Raw genomic sequence first — 22,540 nt, forward strand, 5'->3', positions numbered from 1 at the left:
TTTTTGAGCACTGTCTTTTCACCAGCCTTGTTTTGGTTTCTGTAGGTGTAATTTCTTTTTTAGTGATATGGACCCTTTTAAATTTAGAATTGGATGTAAATATTTCATCTCAAGTTATCTGCCCAGGAGCACTAATAACTTATGACAGTCTATAGTAGTGCCACCCATTATGGTAGCCTCTGGTCACATGGGCTTTTAAAATGGAAATTAATTAGTTTCCTATACTCAATAGCTACACACAGCTAGTGGCTACTGCATTGAACAGTGAAGGTAGAATATTTCCATCACTGCAGAAAGGTCTGTTGTGTAGTTTGGGCTGTAGTGGATATAATTTGGATCTGTTAGCCTGGGCTGCCTAAAATTACCCTCATCCCCACCTTCAACCACTTCTTGATTTGTAAGGTTTTGTGGTTTTATTAAAACTCAGTAATTTAAATTCAGATTTACCTAGTAGGATGTTAACTATGATGTTCTTAATGTATATATTGAAATTAATTTTTATTGGAGTATAGGTGATTTACAATGTTGTATTAGTTTTTTTTATATATTTTTAAAAGAATTTTTCTATAGTTATCTCTTGGGTTCTATATTTCTGTTGATTTTTTTTCTTGTTAGAACATGTATGTGTGAAAAATATGCTTTGTTCCATTTTTCTCAGGAATGACAAAAATATACATTTTTGGTCCCATGTGTTTCAGGAAGCAAGAAGTTACTATGAGCAGACTGGAGTTGGTCCACTACCTGTTGTCCTATTCAATGGAATGCCCTTTGAAAAGGAGCAGCTAGACCCTGATGAGTTGGAAACCATTACAATGCACAAAATCCTAGAGACCACAACTTTCTTTCAGAGAGCAGTGTACTTGGTAAGCAGTGTTTCAGAGTTCGAAAGATTTTGAAAGAGAATGGTTTGCTACATTTTTGTAGTCTCTGTATTAGGCAGTAAAATTCTTTTAAGTATCACTGTTTTCTGTACCACTCTCAACTGATTTGTAGACTCCCAGCAAATTCTGGGAGTGGAAATATTCATGAGACTTCTGTACATTGTTTTTGAAATAACTTATTGGCTTTAAGATTAAATTTTATACTAAAAATTCTGAAGAACTTAACCATTCTAAGAAACATTTATTCTGCTTCTAAGTAATTTTGACATAGAGAAATTAAAATATGCCATATGTGTGTAGTTATTGTTGACATATAACTTATGTGCCATAAAAGTCAACCTTTTAAGGTGGACATGTGGTAGGTTTTAGTATATACACAGAATTATGCAGTTGTCACCATTGTCTAATTTCAGAGCATTATTACCCCTAGAATAAACCTGACACCCAGTAGCAATTGCTTCCCATTATCCCCTACCCTACCTCCTGGCAACCATCAATCTGTTTTCAGTCTGTGTGGATTTGTCTATTTGGATAGCTTATATAAAGGGATTCATGTAATATATGGTCTTTTGTGATTAATTTCTTTTACCTAGCATAATGTTTTCAAGATTTATCCTTGTTGGAGCATATGTCAATACTTCATTCCTTTTTGTCACCAAATAATAGTTCCTCCAATGGACAGACCACGTTTTGTTTGTGCATTCATCAGTTGATGCATATTTGGGTTATTGCCACTTTGAGGCTACTGCTGCGCTAAGCGATCATGTAAAAGTTTTTCTATAGACATGTTCTCAGTTTTCTTGGGTATATACCTAGGAGTGGAATTGCGTGCCCATATAGTTCTATTTTTAACAGTAGTTCTGTTTTTAAGAGAGCTGCCAGACTGTTTTCCAAAGCAGCTGCACACTTAAACATTCCTATCAGCAATGTATACACGTTCCATTTTCTGTAATTGGTATTATCTGTCTCTTTGATTATAGGCTGGTGGGTGTGAAGTGATATCTCATGGTGGTTTTGATCTGCATTACTCAAATATGAATGATGTTGAGCGTTGTTTCCTGTGCTTATTCACCATTTATTTCCTCTTTGGAGAAATGTCTATTCAGATTATTTGCCTGTTTTTAATTGGATTATTTGTTTTATTAATGTTGAGTTATAAGAGTTATTTATGTATTCTGGATATGAATTACTTATTATATGTATATAATTGTTAAATATTTTCTCTCATTTTCTGATTTGTATTTTTACTTTTTGGTAGTGTCAGTTTACTTTTTTTGTTGTTGCTTGTACTATTTGTATCATATGTAAGAAACCTTTACTTAATCCTAGGTAATGAAGATTTCTATGTTTTCTTCTGAGTATTTTATAGTTATTTCTCTTAATGTTTAGTTCTTTGATCCATCTTTTTTTTTTTTTTTTTTTGTATGTGGAGTGAGGTAGGAGTCCATCTCTTTTTCCATGTCCAATTTGAGACATGCAGCTGGATATCTTTTTGACTATTCAGTTAGCTGCCCCAGTATCATTTTTGAAAAGAATAGCCTTTCACTGTTAAATTTGTCATGGTACCCATGTCAAAAATAAATTGCCCACTAATGTATAGGTCTATTTTTAGACCATCTGTTGTTTCCATTAACCTACTTTTCCTATTTAAGTGCCTCCCAGTCTTGATTATTGTCATAATCAAGTGTGAGTTTTCCAACTTTGTGTTTTTCTGTTTTTAAGAATGTTTGGCTCTTCTGTGAATATTAAATGTGTAAGCATATGAATGTGAAATATATAAATGTATACTGAAGCAGTCACTATGATAGCAAAGAATGAGAAATAATTTAAATATCCAACAATATGGTGGAACACAACGCAGCCATTAAAAAGACATTAACTAAGACTATCTAAAGACATGTCTACAACATGTTGCCATGTACCAGCAGATGAATTATATAAGGTAGTGTGGCTAGGCCGATCTTATTACTGTGTATATGTGAATGTGTCTGGGTAGGTGACGTAAGTATATGTGTGTGTGCGCGTGCGTGCGTGTGTGTGCGTGCGTGTGTGTGCGTGCGTGTGTGTGTGTGCGTGTGTGTGTGTTAGGCTGGAAATGTGCTTAGTCACTCAGTCATGTCCAACTCTTTGTGACCCTGTGGACTGTAGCCTGCCAGGCTCCTCTGTCCATGGGATTCTCCAGGCAAGAATACTGGAGTGGGTTGCCATGCTCTCCTCCAGGGGATCTTCCCGACCTAGGGATTGAACCCAGGTCTCCCGGATTGCAGGCAGATTCTTTACCATCTGAGCCACCAGGGAAGCCCAGGCTGGAAATAAATAACTCAGATGAGCAGCTTTTTCATGGACAGCATGGCAAGATCATGGATGATTGTTTTTCTTTGAACTCTTCTGTATTTACCATATTTTCATCAATGAACATGTACTGTGGTGCTAATTTGAAGTAAAGAAATTTTTAAAAAAACCCTAGCCTTTTTACCACCTGATAGGAAAACTGCTCAAGCATAGAGAAAAGCAACTGCTTTACAGTTTTAAGATTGAAATTATATTAAAAAAAATCAGATTTGAGTTCAAAGTGAGCTTCAGACAAGATAATTATGTGCCCACTTCCCTGGTGGCTCAGACGGTAAAAGCGTCTGCCTACAATGCAGGAGACCTGGGTTCAATCCCTGGGTCAGGAAGATCCCCTGGAGAAGGAAATGGCAACCCACTGCAGTCATTCTTGCCTGGGAAAATCCCATGGACGGAGGAGCCTGGTGGGCTACAGTCCATGGGGTTGCAAAGAGTCAGACAGGACTGAGCGACTTCACTACTCTTGTGGTTTTAAAACTCATTGTGTAGTTTTGAATAAACGTTACAAATTTCAACTCACCATTTGCTAAAATGAATATTTTTAGAAAGGAACTTTTCCAAATCACATTGATTTAAATGAACACCTTTGGTTTTCAATCTACTCTTTTCACTGGGCTCCTCTCTGTGGTCAGACATGCCCCATCTGCCATTTTTCATCAGGCCAGCTTATAAGACAGTTGTCTATAAAATTTGTAAAATCTTTGTTTTTTAGGAGAAAGATCAAAGAAAGAGGAAATAAAATATTAGAGACTTAAAGCTGACAAAAAGCCCCTAAAACTCAGCTTTACACGTATGCTTTGTGCTTGTTCCATGTTTAGGTGAATCTTAAAATTCCAAACACAAAGAAACTTGAAAAAGCAGTTGAAAGAAAATTAACATAGTGAAATTAACTATGAAATTAACTATGAAAATTAACATAGCTAAATCTCTGATTTAGCCACCATGTTACCAGTCTTTAATGCATACACAAATAACATACATGCACATGTGTATATATATTCATATATCTGGGAGGAAGGTGATGGCTGGGGGTGGTCCTTTTCTCCTGGAAGTTTGTACCTGGAGTATTAATATTTGAAATGTACTGACAGTTTTTAGTTTCTGGAGATGGAGGCATCATTTCTCCTTTGGAGTAGACTTCTAATGTTTCTAGAAAAAGTCCCAGTCTGGGCTGTTTAGTTCCAAAATATAAAGGACTTAGCTCATATACTGAGAGAAAATATCAAGGTCACCATAAATATGACTTGCTGTGTACTGTGACGTGGCTACTAATGGAAACAAGGCTATTCTTAGCCTGACTGTGCCCTAAATGCGTCGGGGAAATGATTTTTATATAAATAAAACTTTGGATTGGATTGTTAGTATTCCTTAAAAAAAAGAAGAAGAAGGTTTGGCTCTTCTGTGTCCCTTTCAATTCTCTAGGAATCTTAAAATAAGCTTGTAAGTTTCTACCAAAGAGAGGCCATTGGGATTTAATAGGAATTGTGTTGAATCTGTAGATCAGTTTGGGGACTGTTGACATCTTAACAATAGTGAATCTTCCAACCCATGAATGTAGGACGTATTTCCATTTACTGTCTTTTAATGATGTTTCATAGTTTTCAGTGAAGAAGTCTTATACTTTTGTTAAACTTATTCCTTAGCATTTTATATTTTATTCTTTTTGATGCTATTGTAAATGCAATTGTTTCTTTAATTTTGGGGTAGTTTATTTGTAGTGAATAGAAATGCAGTTGATTTTTGTATATTGATCTTATATGCTACAACCACGTTGAACTTATTAGTTCTATTAGTTTTTTGTGTGGGCGTGTGTAGATTTCTTAACATTTTCTGTATAGAAAGCATTGTCATCTTTCAAATGACAATGGCATGTCTAGAGTGGAACTCTTGAGTTTTTCCTACTTATAGTATGTTACGTTTTGTTTTGTTTTTTACAACAAATTATGGTATTTCTACTCTCTGAGTTTTCTGCTTTTCAAGACAACAAAATATGACTTAATGTACAGATATTTCAGGACCCCAAAGCATTGTATAGACAGAAAAAACCTCAGTATACTTAAGGATTCTCAGTGGCTGGAGAGGGAAATCAAGGTCTGGCATTCTTATAAATGATGATTATTAAGACTGATGAAATGGAAAGACTCAAATGATTTGTCAGTTTTGAGCTGTGTATTTAATTATTTAAAAATTCCCATGGTTATTTATAAAAGTAAAAAACAAATCTTCTTCTGTATATAGTCATCCACCTACAAGTAGGTAATTGCTGTTTTAAGTTTCTTCTGAGTTGTTCTGAAACTTTTTTGTATCTGTATGCTAACAATGAAAATTTACTCCTTCCTAACCTTTATTCAAAATGGTAACAAATTATTAATACATAACTATACTATACCTTGTTTTTTTTCACTTAATATTATAAGTCTTTCTAATTTGGTATATAGAGTATTCTCAGTTTTTTTAAGATAGCCATATAGTGTTTCATTAGTTGGTCTCAGGAAGCAGTTTTGCCCCACTTGGCAGCACATTTGGCAATGTATGGAGATATTTTTCGTTGTCATAGTTCAGGGAGGAAAGAGGTACTACTGGCTTCTTGTGGGAATGAGTCAGGCATGCTGCTAAACCTCTTGGAATGCTCAGGATGTCCCTTCCCTTCCAAAACAGCAGGATATCACCTCCCTTTCCAAAGAGTTATCTAGTCCAAAATGTCAGTAGTGCTGAGATTGAAAAACCATTTTGTGGATATACCATCACTGCGTTTCTCAGATATGTAAATTAACATTTTGAACTTTTTACCCTTTATTTCTTCTATTAGTCTTTTGGTTTGTGATGACTTCTGACACCATACAGCCCAGAGTTAGGACATAGTCCTAACAGATTAAGGACATAGTTCTTCACAAGATTGTCTTTGTTTTAGACACTAGACACAAGTTCAGAGATCCTCAGGCCACCCTTACTAATGATCAAATAGCTATGAATGCAGGTGTCCCCTCAGTTATGATAACTTGCTAGAATGGCTTACAGAACTCAGGATAGTGTGATTTTTACAGTTACCATTATTAAAGTAATAGAATATGTATCAGAACCAGCTGAAGGCTGAGGTGCACACAGCAAAGCTTCGGAAGGTTCCAAATGTAAATATTCTATGTCTTTTCCCTATGATGCCACGTTATATTATCCTTCCAGCTCTTTGATGTGGGATATAATTGTTCTGCAGTTTGTGGGTCGTCTGCTTGGTGGCTCTGTGGTGGGTTAATGGTGACCTCCTCCAAGAGGGCTTATGCCACAGGCTGTGTGACCCAGATCTGTTGCATGCAGAGCCCCTGCCTCTGCGACAGGCCCCTGCTGACCTGTACCTTCACAGGAGACACTCCAAAACACAGGTCTGGCTCAGTCTCTGTGGGGTCTCTGGGTCCTGGTATGCACAAGGTTTTGTTTGAGCCCTCCAAGCATCTCTGGTGGGTATGGGGTTTGATTCTAAACATGATTTTGCCCCTCCTACCATCTTGCTGGGGCTTCTCATTTGCCCCTAGACGTGGGGTACCTTTTTTTTGCTGGGATCCAACATTCTCCTGTCACTGGTGGTTCAACAGTGAGTTGTAAAAACAAAAACAAATGCAGAAGGCAAAATTGTTGTCTGAGGAGGCCTTACAAATAGCTGAGAAAAGAAGAGAAGCTAAAGGCAAAGGAGAAAAGGAAAGATACACCCATTTGAATGCAGAGTTCCAAAGAATAGCAAGGAGAGATAAGAAAGCCTTCCTCAGTGATCAATGCAAAGAAATAGAGGAAAACAATAGAAAGGAAAAGACTAGAGATCTCTTCAAGAAAATTAGAGATACCAAGGGAACATTTCATGCAAAAATGGGCACAATAAACGGACAGAAATGATGTGGACCTAACAGAAGCAGAAGTATATTAAGAAGAGGTGGCAAGAATACACAGAAGAACTATACAAAAAAGATCTTTACAACCCAGATAACCATGATGGTGTTATCACTCACCTAGAGCCAAACATCCTGGAATGTGAAGTCAAGTGGGCCTTAGAAGCATCACTACGAACAAAGCTAGTGGAGGTGATAGAATTCTATCTGAGCTATTTCAAATCCTAAAAGATGATGCTGTGAAAGTGCTGCACTCAATATGTCAGCAAATTTGGAAAACTCAGCAGAGGCCATAGGACTGGAAGAGGTCAGTTTTCATTCCAGTCCCAAAAAAGGCAATGCCAAAGAATGTTCAAACTACCACACAATTGCACTCATCTCACATGCTAATAAAGTAATGCTCAAAATTCTCCAAGCCAAGCTTCAACAGTACATGAACCGTGAACTTCCAGATGTTCAAGCTGGTTTTAGAAAAGGCAGAGGAACCAGAGATCAATATTGCCAACATCCATTGGATTATCGAAAAAGCAAGAGAATTCCAGAAAAACATCTATTTCTGCTTTATTGACTATGCCAAAGCCTTTGATTGTGTAGATCACAACAAACTATGGAAAATTCTGAAAGAGATGGGAATACCAGACCACCTTACCTGCCTCCTGAGAAGTCTGTATGCAGGTCAGGAAGCAACAGTTAGAACTGGACATGGAACAACAGACTGGTTCCAAATTAGGAAAGGAGTACATCAGGACTGTATATTGTCACCCTGCTTATTTAACTTATATGCAGAATACATCATGTGAAATGCTGGGCTGGATGAAGCACAAGCTGGAATCAAGATTGCTGGGAGAAATATCAATAACCTCAGATACACAGATGACACCACCCTTATGGCAGAAAGTGAAGAAGAACTAAAGAGCCTCTTGATGAAAGTGAAAGAGGAGAGTTAAAAAGCTGGCTTAAAACTCAACATTCAAAAAATGAAGATCATGGCATCCAGTCCCATCACTTCATCACAAATAGATGGGGAAACAAGGAAACAGTGTCAGACTTATTTTTTGGGGCTCCAAAATCACTGCAGATGGTGACTGCAGCCATAAAATTAAAAGACGCTTGCTCCTTGGAAGAAAAGTTATGACCAACCTAGACAGCATATTAAAAAGCAGAGACATTACTTTGCCGACAAAGGTCCATCTAGTCAAAGTTATGGTTTTTCCAGTAGTCATGTATGGATGTGAGAGTTGGACTGAAAGCTGAGCACCACGAATTGAGCTTGAATGCTTTTGAACTGTGGTGTTGAAGACTCTTGAGAGTTCCTTGGACTGCAAGGAGATCCAACCAGTCAATCCTAAAGGAAATCAGCCCTGAATATTCATTGGAAGGACTGATACTGAAGCTGAAACTCCAATACTTTGACCACCTGATGCAAAGAACTGACTCCTTGGAAAAGACTCTGATGCTGGGAAAGACTGAAGGCAGGAGGAGAAGGGGATGACAGAGTTTTTTTTTTTTTTTTCCATATATTTTTATTAGTTGGAGGCTAATTACTTTACATCATTACAGTGGTTTTTGTCATACATTGAAATGAATTAGCCATGGATTTCCATGTATTCCCCATCCCAGTCCCCCCTCCCACCTCCCTCTCCACCCGATCCCTTTGGCTCTTCCCAGTGCACCAGGCCCGAGCACTTGTCTCATGCATCCAACCTGGGCTGGTGATCTGTTTCACCCTAGATAATATACATGCTTCAATGCTGTTCTCTTGAAACATCCCACCCTCGCCTTCTCCCAGAGTCCACAAGTCTGTTCTATACATCTGAGTCTCTTTTTCTGTTTTGCATATAGGGTTATCGTTACCATCTTTCTAAAGTCCATATATATGTGTTAGTATACTGTAATGGTCTTTATCTTTCTGGCTTACTTCACTCTGTATAATGGGCTCCAGTTTCATCCATCTCATTAGAACTGATTCAAATGAATTCTTTTTAATGGCTGAGTAATATTCCATGGTGTATATGTACCACAGCTTCCTCATCCATTTGTCTGCTGATGGGCATCTGGGTTGCTTCCATGTCCTGGCTATTATAAACAGTGCTGCGATGAACATTGGGGTGCACGTGTCTCTTTCAGATCTGGTTTCCTTGGTGTGTATGCCCAGAAGTGGGATTGCTGGGTCATATGGCAGTTCTATTTCCAGCTTTTTAAGAAATCTCCTTTAAGAGTTTTATAGTGTCTGGTCTATATACATTTAGGTCTTTAATCCATTTTGAGTTTATTTTTGTGTATGGTGTTAGGTAGTGTTCTAATTTCATTCTTTTACATGTAGCTGTTCAGATTTTCCAGCACCACTGATCAAAGAGGCTGTCTCTTCTCCACTGTCTGTTCCTGCCTCTTTTGTCATAGATTAGGTAACAGAGGCATGTGGGTTTATCTTTGTACGTTCTATTCTGTACCATTGGTCTATCGTTCTGATTTTGTGCCAGTACCATATTGTTTTGATTACTGTAACTTTGTAGCATCATTTGAAGTCAAGGAATCTGATTCTTCCTCCTCCATTTTTCTTTCTCAAGATTACTTTGGCTATCCAGAATCTTTTGTGTTTCCATACAATTTGTAGAATTCTTTGTTGTAACTCTGTGACAAATACCATTGGTAATTTGATAGGCATTGCATTGAATCTGTAAATTGCTTGGGTAGTATATTCATTTTCACTACAATGAGTCTTCCAATCCAAGAACATGATATATTTTTCATTCTGTTTGTGTCCTCTTTTGATTTATTTCATCAGTGTTTTATAGTTCTCTGAGTTCAGGTATTTTACTTCCTTAGGTAGATTTATTTCTTAGTATTTTATTCTTTTTATTGTGATGGTAAATGGGATTGTTTCCTTAATCTCTCTGTCTATTCTTTTGTTGTTAGGAATGCAAGTAATTTCTGTGCACTAATTTTGTACCTTGTAACTTTGCTTCTGCTTCATTGACTATGCTAAAGCCTTTGTGTGGATCACAACAAACTGGAAAATTCTTAAAGAGATGGGAATACCAGACCACCTTACCTGCCTCCTAAGAAACCTGTATGCAGGTCAAGAAGCAACAGTTAGAACTGGACATGGAACAATGGACTGATTCCAAATTGGGAAAGGAGTACATCAAGGCTGTATATTGTTACTCTGCTTATTTAACTTATATGCAGAATACATCATGTGAAATGCTGGGCTGGATGAATCACAAGCTGGAATCAAGATTGCCAGGAAAATATCAATCTTAGATATGCCACACTAATGGCAGAAAGTGAAGAGGAACTAAAGAGCCTCTTGATGAGGGTGAAAGAGGAGAGTGAAAAAGCTGGCTTAAAACTCAGCATTCAAAAAATGAAGATCATGGCATCCAGTCCCATCACTTCATGGCAAATAGATAGGGAAACAATGGAAACAGTGACAGACTTTATTTTCTTGGGCTCCAAAATCACTGCAGATGGTGACTGAAGCCATGAAATTAAAAGATGCTTGCTTCTAGGAAGAAAAACTATGACAGACCTAGACAGCATATTAGAAAGCAGAGGCATCACTTTGCTGACAAGGATCCATCTAGTCAAAGCTGTGGTTTTTCTAGTAGTCATGTATGGGTGTGAGAATTGGACCATAAATATGAAGGCTGAGTGATGAAGAATTGATGCATTTGGACTGTGGTGCTGCGGATGACTCCTGAGAGTCCCTTGGACACAAGGAGGTCAAACCAGTCAATTTTCAAGAAAATCAGCCCTGAATATTCATTCGAAGGGCTGATGCTGATGCTCCAGTATTTTGGCCACTTGATGTGAAGAACTGTCTCATTGGAAAATACCCTCATGCTGGGAAAGATTGAAGGCAAAAGGAGAAACGGGCGAGAGAGGATGGAATGGTTGGATGGCATTCATTGACTCAGTGGCATGAGTTTGAGCAAACTCCAGGAGATAGTGAAGGACAGGGAAGCCTGGTGTGCTATATAGTCCATGGGGTTGCAGTCCAGAGTGGGACATCACTCAGTGACTGAACAACAGCAGACTCACCATATTCACTGATTAGTTCCAATAGTTTTCTGGTGGAATCTTAAAGGATTTTCTGTATATAGTACAGCAAACAATGACAATTTTACTTCTTTTCCAATTTGTCATCCTTTTATTTCTTTTTTTCCTCTGGTTGCCATGATGAGGACTTCCAAAACTATGTTGAGTAAGAGTGGTGAGAGTGGCCGTTGTTGCTTTGTTCCTGATCTTAGGGGAAATGCTTTCAGCTTTTCACCATTGAGAATGATGTTTAGCTGTAGGTTTGTCATATCTGGTCTTCATTATGTTGAGGTAGGTTCTCTGTATGCTCATTTTCTGGAGAGGTTTTTTTTTTTTATTATTATTATAAATGGGTGTTGAACTTTGTCAAAAGCTTTCTCTACACCTTTGAGATGATCATATGATTTTTACTCTGTGTTAATATAACACTTTGCTTGATTTGCATATATTAAAGAATCTTTGAGTTCTGGGATACGCAGATGTGTGAGATTCAAAGTGTGTATAGAGGTATAAATGAAGCAAAATTGTGACTTAAACATTCCTGTTCCTCTCTGTTCATTTTTCTTTCTGCAAACAATCACTGTGTGTGTGTGTGTGTGTTTGTACGTGAGCTCCATTTAAAGGTGTGTATAATTTTGATAGATGTTGCCAAATTGCCCTCCTTCAGTTAGGCTTTTATAATAGAGACCAAAGTTGTATACATGGGCTTACATCTATACTGAGTCATCGAGAACCTTTGTAAGTCTTTTGAATTGTGTAGTTGGTTTGCTGCCGCTGGTGCTAAGTCGCTTCAGTTGTGTCCGACTCTTTGTGACCCCATAGAGCCAACCAGGCTCCGCCGTCCCTGGGATTCTCCAGGCAAGAACACTGGAGTGGGTTGCCATTTCCTTCTCCAGTGCATGAAAGTGAAAAGTGAAAGTGAAGTCGCTCAGCTGTGTCCAACTCTTAGCGACCCCATGGACTGCAGCCTACCAGGCTCCACCATCCATGGGATTTTCCAGGCAAGAGTACTGGAGTGGGGTGCCATTGCCTTCTCTGGTAGTTGGTTTGTATGCTCATTATTGGCTTGTAGTTTGAGATTTCATATGTGAAGTATTGCTCTTGAGATAAGTAGCCACAGAAGATGCCTGAATGGATTTTTTAAAGACTTGACTGTGTATATTTGATTCACATCTGTTTCCCCTGAAAATCATGTTGAAGTACGGTTTTATATGAAATATTTTCAGTGTGAAAGTTTATAAGTTTCCACAGCCACATATACTAGATCACCTTCATGAAGTACAAGTATTTCTATGATATGAGAAGTATGAAAGGGAAGAGTTAATGATACATGATTTCTTCTTCCCCAGTGTAATCATGGCCCTAGAAATACAGGATTATTTGGATGCCTGAGATTGAAAAAGGCTTGGGGTAATTTTTTTTTTCAAAGTATATTAACTGCTTTAGTGGAATCATTTGCTTTCTTCTTTAGAGAGAAGCTTACTGTGAGTAGGTCTCAAGATGGATTTTTGCTTGTGTTAACTCCAGTTTCTCAAGCTGGCTTGTTTCTGTGGCAAGATTGAACAAACATGGGTTTGCATTTCATATGCACTTATCATTAGCTTTGTGGCTCTGAGTAAGTCATTTAACCTTTTTGTACCACATCTAGCTCACATTGTTGAATGGATTAGAAATACTGTACATAAAGAGTCTTGCTTGGCAACGACAAGAACCTATAATGGGGTAACTTTTATTGTTAGCTGTTACTAGTATGTCAGAAGATAATATAAAGTTAGTGAGTTCTTAGTTCCTAATAAACTGCTATTGATCAATGGCTCAGTGGGTAAAGAATCCGCCTGCAATGCAGGAGATGCAGGAGACACAGGTTTGATTCCTGGGTCAGGAAGATCTCTTGGAGGAGGAAATGGCAACCCACTCCAGTATTTTTGCTGCCTGGAAAATTCCTTGGACAGAGGAGCCTGGTGGGCTCCAGTCCATGGGATCACAAAGAGTCTGACACGACTGAGTGACTGAACACTACTCATATTTGTTTAACGTGCATCTTACCTGAATCCTGTTTCTTTTTTTCCTATAGGGTGAACTGTCCCATGACCAAGATGTGGTAGAGTATATCATGAATCAGCCAAATGTTGTTCCACGAATCAACTCTAGGATTTTGACAGCTGAGCGAGAATACCTGGACCTAACAGCAACCAGTAAGTAACATTTCAGGAACACTTTAAGCTTTTTTGATTTGTCTTTCAAAATCCTGTATTTATTGGATTCTAATGTTCAGAAGATAACCCAAGATTGTGATACAATTTTGTTTAAACTCTTTGTACTTGATTTCATTATATGAGCCTCTAAATTTACAGGAGTTTCCTCCACAGGAGAGAAATTCTTCCTGGATAAATCTTTGTAAACTCTGAAAGTTATTCACTGTCTTTTAAATGCCAGCTCAACATAGGCACTAGATGGTAGGAATGGTCCTGGATTATTGACTTTCTTACAGTCCTACAGCTCTTAAGCAGCTGTTTTCTTCGTAATTCTGATGTGAATTTCAACAATAATGTTGACAAATATCTCAGAGAGCTTTACTCGGTGGATTTAAGAATGCCTTTTTAATAAATAAAGATTCATTGAGAAATATCGTACTTGCCATAAAAGTCAACCTTTCAAAGTGTACAGTTGTAATGTGTACTGTTTTTAGAATATTTTCAAAGTTGTGATCATCATGCTATCTAATTTTAGACTCCTCCAAAAGAAATGATGTACCCCATTAGTAGTCCCTCTCCGTTTCCCACTTCTCCTGTCCTTCAGCAACTACCTAATTTAGTTTCTCTTTCTGTGGATTTTTCTGTTCTGGATATTTTATATAATTGGAAGTTTTTTGTGACTGGCTTCTTTCACTAAGCATAAAGGTTTTTAAGGTTCATCCACATTGTAGCCTGTCTCAGAACTTCCTTTTTATGACTGATTCATTTTCCATTGTATAGACAGGCCATACTTTGCTTATCTGTTCCTAAGTTGATTAATGTTTAGGTTGTTTCCACAAGAATACCTTTTTGTAGCTCATGAAACTGAATACCAGAAAAACAAACAACCCAGTCAAAAAGTGGGCAAAATACCTAAACAGATATTTCTTCAAAGAAGACATACAGATGGCTAATAAACACATGAAAAGATGCTCAACATCACTCATTATTAGAGAAATGCAAATCAAAACTACAATGAGATATCACCTCACACCAGTCAGAATGGTCATCATCAAAAAATTCACAAACAATAAATGCTGGAGAGGGTGTGGAGAAAAGACATCCCTTTTGCATTGTGGTATGAATGTAAATTGATACAGCCACTGTGGAAGATAGTATGGAGATTCCTCAAAAAACTTGGAGTAGAACTACCACATGAACCAACCATTCCACTACTTGGTATATACCCTGAGGAAACCAAAATTGAAAAAGACACATGTACCCCAAAGTTCACTGCAGCACTATTTACAATAGCTACAATATGGAAGCAACCTAGATGTACATCAACAGATGAATGGATAAATAGACTGTAGTACATATATACAATGGACTATTACTCAGCCATATAAAGGAACACATTTGAGTCCATTCTAATGAAGTGGGTGAACCTAGAGCCTATTATACAGAGTGAAGTAAGTCAGAAAGAGAAAAACAAATATTATATATTAATGCATATATATGGAATCTAGAAAGGTGGTACTGATGAACCTATTTGCAGGGCAGCAGTAGAGACACAGACATAGAGAACAGACTTGTGGACATGGATGGGGGAGAAAGGGGAGGGTAAGATGAATGGAGAGAGAAACATGGAAGCATATACACTACCATATGTAAAATAGATGACCAATGGGAATTTGCTATATGACTCGGGGAACTCAAACTGGGGCTCTGTAACAACCTGGAAGGGCGGGAAGAGGAGGGAGGTTAAAGACGAAGGGGACACGTGCATACCATGGCTGACTCATGTTGATACATGGCAGAGGTCAACTCAATATTGTGAAGAAATTTTCCTTCACTTAAAAATAAATAATTTTGGAAAATGAAAAAAAAAAAAAAGCAAAAAAACAATGCCTTGTTAAGAAGTTAACCCCAGGTGCATTTTTTTATTTTGCCTTTGCTGGAGACTGTGGAGGCCACTTTAACAAACTGCAGGAAATAAAATAGAGATATCATTGTTTGCTCAGGAAATCTCACTGGGGAAGAAAGGATATGTGTAATGGTGAAGTCAAAACCAAGTGTGTTTGTTGTGGTAGTGAGTACCATAAACATATAGATCTATTTGTGATTGGTACTTTATTACAGCTATCTCTGTTCTACTTGAAACTAAATTCCTTTTCTTTCATGCAGAAGAAAATGGTTAAATATAGGCAGAGGAAAAATTCACATATATACTTATATTTGAAAAAAAAAGTAGTTAAGAAAATACTTTTTACCTGAAGAATTAGTAGTGCAAGGCAGGCGGTGTTATGAATCTTCATCCTGTCTGTTGTTTCCATCATTTTAAATTAAGCTGTAAAGAGTTATCTTTGGAGTACTGATGAATAGGAACATAAAAACAGTTCTGTGTTTTGGGGACATCTTTCTCCATTGAGTGTTATCATTCTCAACTGTGACATGGTGCTAGTCCACAGTGGCAAGGACGTAGTTCGCTTGGTGAGCATTTTGGAGCTGTCAGTGAAGGAGTGAGTAACTGGCGTCCTCCTCACCCAGTGGTTATTGCTCTATCATCTACACTGCTCTTGGCCTTTGCTGTCCTGCAACTAAGTTTTAAGGCCATGGTGCTTCCTCCCCTCCCCTGCATATAGCCAACAGTATGAATGGACTATGTCTGTCGTAAAGTGCTTACCACTGCTAAAACATTGATTGAGCGGATAGTAGGCCCTGGGTGTTCTGTGTTGAAAAGATAGATGGGTGTGTGGGTGTACAGACCAATAGATGGGAGGGTGGGCAAGCAAGCTGTGCTTGGAGGATAGGGCACAAAGCAGGGCATTTGTATTGGGGTGTGAGTAATGCAGAGACCTGGGATGATTGCTGGAGATAGAGGGTTTATGATACCAGGCTGGAGACCACTTTGTAGGTAGGAAGAAATTACGAAGTACTTAGAGCAAGAGAGTGACTTGATAAAGCTTGAATTTTGGTAAGAGTAATCTGAGGGGAAATGATTAATAAGAGCAATTGCCCATAGGCACTAATAGGGAAAATATATATCTAAAAATGACCTCTTGTTTCTTTTAAGGTTAAAAATGTTATTGTGATAGACATGAAATAATAAAATATGAATTTTCTTATATTTTCTCTCCCATTTATCCCCTCTTATCCCTGCATAGAATAGGGAAGAGTCTACTGCAGGGATGGACTATGGAAAGGAGAGATGAATTTAAAGAGTCTCTTTAAAAACTCATCCTCTAGGTATAAAGTGAAAGAGTAGGAATAGAATTAATTTAAATCCTCAAACTAACACATATATGAGAGTTATGTGTCAGATGGGTACATTTTCTCTTTGTGTCTTAAAATAAGATTAATGAGGTAGGGGTCATGTTGTTAATTTGTTCAATGAACTTGGAACAATATATTTTGCTTATGTGTTTTGTTAAAACATATATTATGGTCAAATCAGATTATCAATTGAGTGTTAACATTAGATTGAATTTAGGCATATTAATTATAAATCTACTTTAATTTTTTTTTCAGATAACTTCTTTGTGGATGATTATGCTAGATTTACTGTCTTGGATTCCCAAGGCAAGACTGCTGCTATAGCCAACAGTATGAATTATCTGACTAAGAAAGGTAATACATTTTAGGCTTACCTTGGATTCAACTTTTTTTTTTTTTTTAGTATTTACAAAAATTTAGTGTCTGTTGAGAAAGAGATTCCATAATTTCTGTTGATTTTTGGTATAATTATTTGAGTCTAGAAATTAACCTATTTAAATTTAATTTATATATATATTTGAAAATTCAGATGTTATCTTTATAAATTTTGTGTGCTGTGCTTAGTCGCTCAGTCATGTCCAACTCTTTGTGACCCCATGGACTGTAGCCCATCAGGCTCCTCTGTCCATGGGATTCTCCAGGCAAGAATACTGGAGTGGGTTGCCATGCCCTCCTCCAGGGGATCTTCCCAAACCAGGTCTCCTGCATTGCAGGCGGATTCTTTACTGTCTGAGCTACCAGGGAAGTCCAAGAATACTGGAGTGGTAGCCTATCCCTTCTCCAGGGGATCTTCCTGACCCAGGAATCGAACCAGAGTCTCCTGCATTGCAGGCAGATTCTTTACCAGTTGAGCTACCATAGTAGAAATAAAAGGCAAAAGGAAAAATTTTTTCATGGTTCAGAATGGAAAAAGAATTATGTAAAAATGGCTTAATGGATTGCAGATTGGTTTGACTCACCTCTTCAATGACAACATTGGATTACATTTTTAGGATTTATAAGATAAGTGAAGTGAAAGTCGCTCAGTCATGTCCAACTCTTTGTGACCCCATGGACTATACAGTCCATGGAATTCTCTAGACCAGAATACTGGAGTGGGTAGCCTTTCCCTTTTCCAGGGGATCTTCCCAACCAGGGATCATCTCCCACATTGCAGGTGGATTCTTTACCAGCTGAGCCACAAGGGAAACTTGGTTCAAGAAATCCTTGTATACATTTTTAAACTGATTTTGATACAGAGTTCTTTATGCAGATCAAAATCATGTAAAATGATACCCTTTTAATGGCAGACAGATGTTTTTCCTCTCTGGTCACATTTATTACCCTTTCAAAGCACCGACTTGTCGTTTAGGGTAGCTATTTTTGTTACCATTGTAGCTTTCTCCCAGAGAGAAATTCTGGCTTTTCAAATGTATATTTAAATACAGGCAACTGCTCCATTTGGTTCCTCAAAGAAATTGATTCTGAGGAGTCCTTGTATAGTTCTGTGACACAAATGGGACTAAGAACCAGAAAAAAAGCATAGAGGATGTTGGGCATTATTTAAAATTTGTCTCTTAAGTTGGCATTAATTAGAGAAATGACATTTCTTTTCTTCTACTCTTTTTCCTTTACTTTTGTCCAGGAATGTCCTCCAAGGAAATCTATGGTAACTTTAAACTTCAGAATGTTCTATTCCTTTTATTAATTTTTATTAATTATCTTATGTGGTTCAGGCACTGTTGTAATTCAGAATTTATTGCTACTTTATTGGAATGTTTCTGGAACCTGTGGGTAACATAATTTATCAATGCAGATAAGTTCTGTATGTTTGTAAAGAGTTATATTTTAGAAAGTTACAAATGAATATGATTAAAGACTATCATATGTTACCCACACTTTCAAAGACTCTTTTTCATTTTACATGCTAACAGATGCCCAAACCAAAATAAATTAATAAATGCATGTTTCTAGTTTCTAATTAAGCCACATGGAAGGTTATCATGCTTTCATTCTAGTATCAAAGTTTCACTGCTTTTGCTTTGTGTCTTTATTTCTTGCATGGTTTGCAGAAATCACTTGACTTAAAAGCAGTACTGAAACATAGGATGTGCTTTCTCCCCTCCTCCCACTCAATATGTTGTGTTTCTTTTTCTACAGATGATTCTTTTATTAGGCCAGTAACTTTTTGGATTGTTGGGGATTTTGATAGCCCTTCTGGAAGGCAGTTGTTGTATGATGCTATTAAACATCAGGCAAGTATCTACTACTTCAGTCTGTATCTTTGTTTGAAGCTGCAGTATCTTCATGAACATCTGTGTGCTGATAATATTCTGGTGGGGAGTCTGAATCCTGTGTTTTTAGTGCTTGGGGAAAAGAAGCATTGTTTTCTCAGAGGTCTGGCAACTATTGAGAAAGCCTAGAAGATTGCAGCATTCTGACTTTTTCTTTAAAAAATTTATTTGTTTATTTGTGACTGTGTTGGGTCTTTCTCTGGTTATATTGAACGGGGCCTCTTCTTCATTGCGGTGCACAGGCTTCTCATTGCAGTGACTTCTCTTGTTGCAGACCATGGCCTCTAGGCTGCAGCTCAGTAGTTTTGGCAAAAGGGCTTAGTTCCTCCACAGCAATGTGGGATCTTCCTGGACCAGGAATCGAACCCATGTCCCCTGCATTGGCAGGCAGATTCTTAACCACTGGACCATCAGGGAAGTCTGGGAATAGATTCATTTAGAGGAAAAAATAACGAGACATAGACAAGTTTTTAATTGTACGACTGTTCATGCCTTTGCTGAAGAGATGCTACAAGGTTCATTTTGTATATTGTGTGGAAGAGACAGAATCCTTACCTTGACAGAGGTCCAGATATGGGAAAAATATTACTTAGGCACATCAGCGCCTGTGTAATAGAAGTTGGTGTAGGCATGCAGAGGGATGCACATACAGGTGGCCTGAAAGCTAGGCAGGGTATCACCTGTAGAAGTGGAGTGAGTAGCAGTGGTGAACAGTTGAAAAAATATCACCTCTTCTAGACATCCTCATTGTCAGGGAGGGAGATGTTACCTTTCCTGAGTGGTTTCAGATTGGATCTTCATCCAGGTTTCGCACCCCCCTGACCTGTGTCCCCTTACCACGCTGTGTCCCAAGGAGGCTAACTGAAATACTGATGTACTGAATGCCTTTATTGTCCAAAGGAACAGACTAGATGGTGTGGTCAGTTCAGAGTTGTGTTGTGAGCAGTCCTGGAAGGATGATATACGTATAATGCATTTTTAAATTGATAAAGCTTGTGCGGTGGTAAAGTGGGAGAACAGGGAGTGGGTAATTGAGGTGATACATAGGTTCAGAAGACAAGCACAAATTAATAGGATATACCTTGTCACCAAATGAATGCACCCATGTGACCACCACCCAGGTACGGAAATAGTCACCTGAAAGTATGGCCCTGCCTGTGGCCTCATCACTATCCCTCTCCTGTCCTTCTCCTCATATCCTAGGTTTGCCTGTTACTTACTTTGTTTAAATAGACTCTTACAATATTAATATGTGTTTGTTTGCATTTGATTTCTTTGTTCAACATTTTTGAGATTTATCCATGGCTTTACAAGTAGTGGTAATTAGTTCTGTTTCATTGTGCATTGGCTGTACCACAGAGTTCTGTTTGTTTAGTCTGTTTGATGGACAGTTGGTTTGTTTCTAGTTTGGGGCTAGAAGAATGCTGCAGTGAATACTCCTTATATGTGTTTTTAGATACACATAAGTATGAATGATACACATAAGTATGAATTTCTGTTGCTATGGACGTTTTTTTGGTTTTTGGGGTCCTAGATATCTTCTTCCACATGAATTCTTGACTTTTTCCAAAGGAGAGATTAATTTTTACTAGAAATCGGTGAAGGCCATGTGACTGAAGGGTTTGCTGAGAGCCCTTCAAGAGGGTTGTGACTTATGGTAGTTAAAGATGGGTGTAGTTGGGATTCACATGCCCAAGTGAGGCATAACATGCACAAGAAGAATGCAAAGTGTGTTGGGGAAATACAGGACTCTGACAATCTGTAATGTATACCGTATTTACAGAGATGGCAAGAAATGAATTGGAAAGGTAGGTTGGGGGCCAATTCATATAAGGGTTTGAATGCCTACTTACAGCATTTTAATTTTATTTGGTATGCAGAGGAGAACGACCGAAGACTTAAGTATTATTTGCTACTTATGGAATATGACTGATGTTAATGCTGCTTTTTAAGTTCAAGACATCTACCATATAACCCTTATTTCCCATTTTGTAAATAGAAATCCAGTAACAATGTTAGAGTAAGCATGATCAATAATCCTAGTGAAGATATAAGTTATGAGAAAACTCGGATCTCCAGAGCAATCTGGGCTGCTCTCCAAACACAAACCTCCAACTCCGCTAAGAATTTCATCACAAAAATGGCCAAGGAGGAGACTGCAGAGGCCCTGGCTGCGGGAACTGATATCAGGGAGTTCTCTGTTGGGGTGAGTCTGTGTGTTGCGCGAGGCTACCTTGTTTTGTTATTTAGAAGTTCATTCCTATGGGCGGATTTGTCCTGTTCCTGTTGATGTCAGAATTTGTGATCGTAGTTCTGAGCTCAGAGAATATGTTTTAAGTTGGAAGAGTCTTTCCAATAAATAACAATTCTGCGATTTTTCCTTTACTTCACTTTAAACTTACTAGGTTTCATGATATGCATACATGAGTTTATGTATGTTTTTAAGCACAGAGCCATTGCTTTTGTAAGTTTTTAAAAGGTAGATAGTGTTTGACTTGTTTGTAAAGCAAAGAAAAATATTTGCTTCTAGAAATTTAAGCTACTTAGTGAGTTAGAGGCTTATGTTTTCTTGATATATTTCCAGTATAAGTCCAAGTTAATTAATTTATATATTACATACTTTTGATTGTTGTGTAGTTTTAAAATTTTTTATAAAATGATGAATGTATTTGATGTTTCAGTTAGAAAAAAGGTTCTCTGTTGAAATTACGAAGATTTAAAAATGCATAATAAAGGTACCATGAATTATAGTTTGCCAATTGAACTATCACATAAAGGACCAGGAAAAGAAAATAAGCTATTACTTGTTAAGTGGGAGGTTGGGAAAAAATGGGAGGAAATGTGGAAAATGGAGACATCATAATGTTAATTATTAAAATTATTCATAACTTTCCACTAGAGCATTTTATGATTTATTCATATGATTATTAATTTTTGTGGTTTTCTTAATAAGTTACTTTTCCTTAATAACAATTGCTTTCCTAGGGCATGGATTTCAGTCTTTTTAAAGAGGTCTTTGAGTCTTCCAAAATGGATTTCATTTTGTCTCATGCCATGTACTGCAGGGATGTTCTAAAGCTGAAGAAAGGACAGAGGGCAGTGATCAGCAATGGAAGGGTGAGGATTTTGTCCTGAGACAAGGTTGCCTTCAAATTAGATTAGTGAACAGTCTTGGCAGCATTCTTCTCTGAAGATAGTAAACTCTTCAACAGAGCTACTTTTCTAAAGGTGATTAGGGCTTAGGCAGTGCTGATGATCACTGCTGCTCCCTTGTTTCAAAGGAAGTTTGCTCATTTGGACGCAAATGTCCTTATGTGAAACCTTCCTCCTGTTTAGTTTTGCCTTGCGATTGTGTAAGATGGTGAGAGTGTGGTTGCTCTCAGAACATAAATTCCTAAGACCTTTGATACATAAAGTGTTTGTCCCATGTGTGGATTATGTTTATGGTTTGTACAGTTTATATGAACTTAATTGGTTTATGCTGAGAATACTTCATAAATATCTGCAGACGTGAAAATGAGACTAGGCAGATATACTAAACTTGAAACTCTTAGCACTTAGGGTGAAATCTCTGGTATCTACCACTGCATTTCTATTTTGGCTTTTTTATTATATTCAGTGAGAATTAATGAAAATGATATTGCTGTTTTATTTCAGAGTTTGCTTACTGT

General features: G+C 37.6%; 1 protein-coding gene across 3 annotated transcripts in view; it reads left to right on the forward strand.

Moving 5' to 3' along the window:
* Positions 1-22,540, forward strand: part of UGGT1 (UDP-glucose glycoprotein glucosyltransferase 1) — a 120,805-nt gene that overhangs the window by 59,560 nt on the left and 38,705 nt on the right. For 2 of the 3 annotated variants that reach the window (XM_070463940.1, XM_070463942.1), the window contains exons 18-24: positions 699-863; positions 13,221-13,341; positions 16,852-16,950; positions 18,221-18,244; positions 18,736-18,830; positions 20,869-21,075; positions 21,855-21,986. In XM_070463940.1, coding sequence (XP_070320041.1) covers positions 699-863; positions 13,221-13,341; positions 16,852-16,950; positions 18,221-18,244; positions 18,736-18,830; positions 20,869-21,075; positions 21,855-21,986 — 843 coding nt within the window. The remainder of the gene's footprint in view (positions 1-698; positions 864-13,220; positions 13,342-16,851; positions 16,951-18,220; positions 18,245-18,735; positions 18,831-20,868; positions 21,076-21,854; positions 21,987-22,540) is intronic. The other variant, XM_070463941.1, reaches the window with a different exon arrangement.

The sequence above is a fragment of the Odocoileus virginianus genome, unplaced genomic scaffold (assembly GCF_023699985.2).
Source record: "Odocoileus virginianus isolate 20LAN1187 ecotype Illinois unplaced genomic scaffold, Ovbor_1.2 Unplaced_Contig_10, whole genome shotgun sequence".
Classification (NCBI taxonomy): Eukaryota; Metazoa; Chordata; class Mammalia; order Artiodactyla; family Cervidae; genus Odocoileus; species Odocoileus virginianus.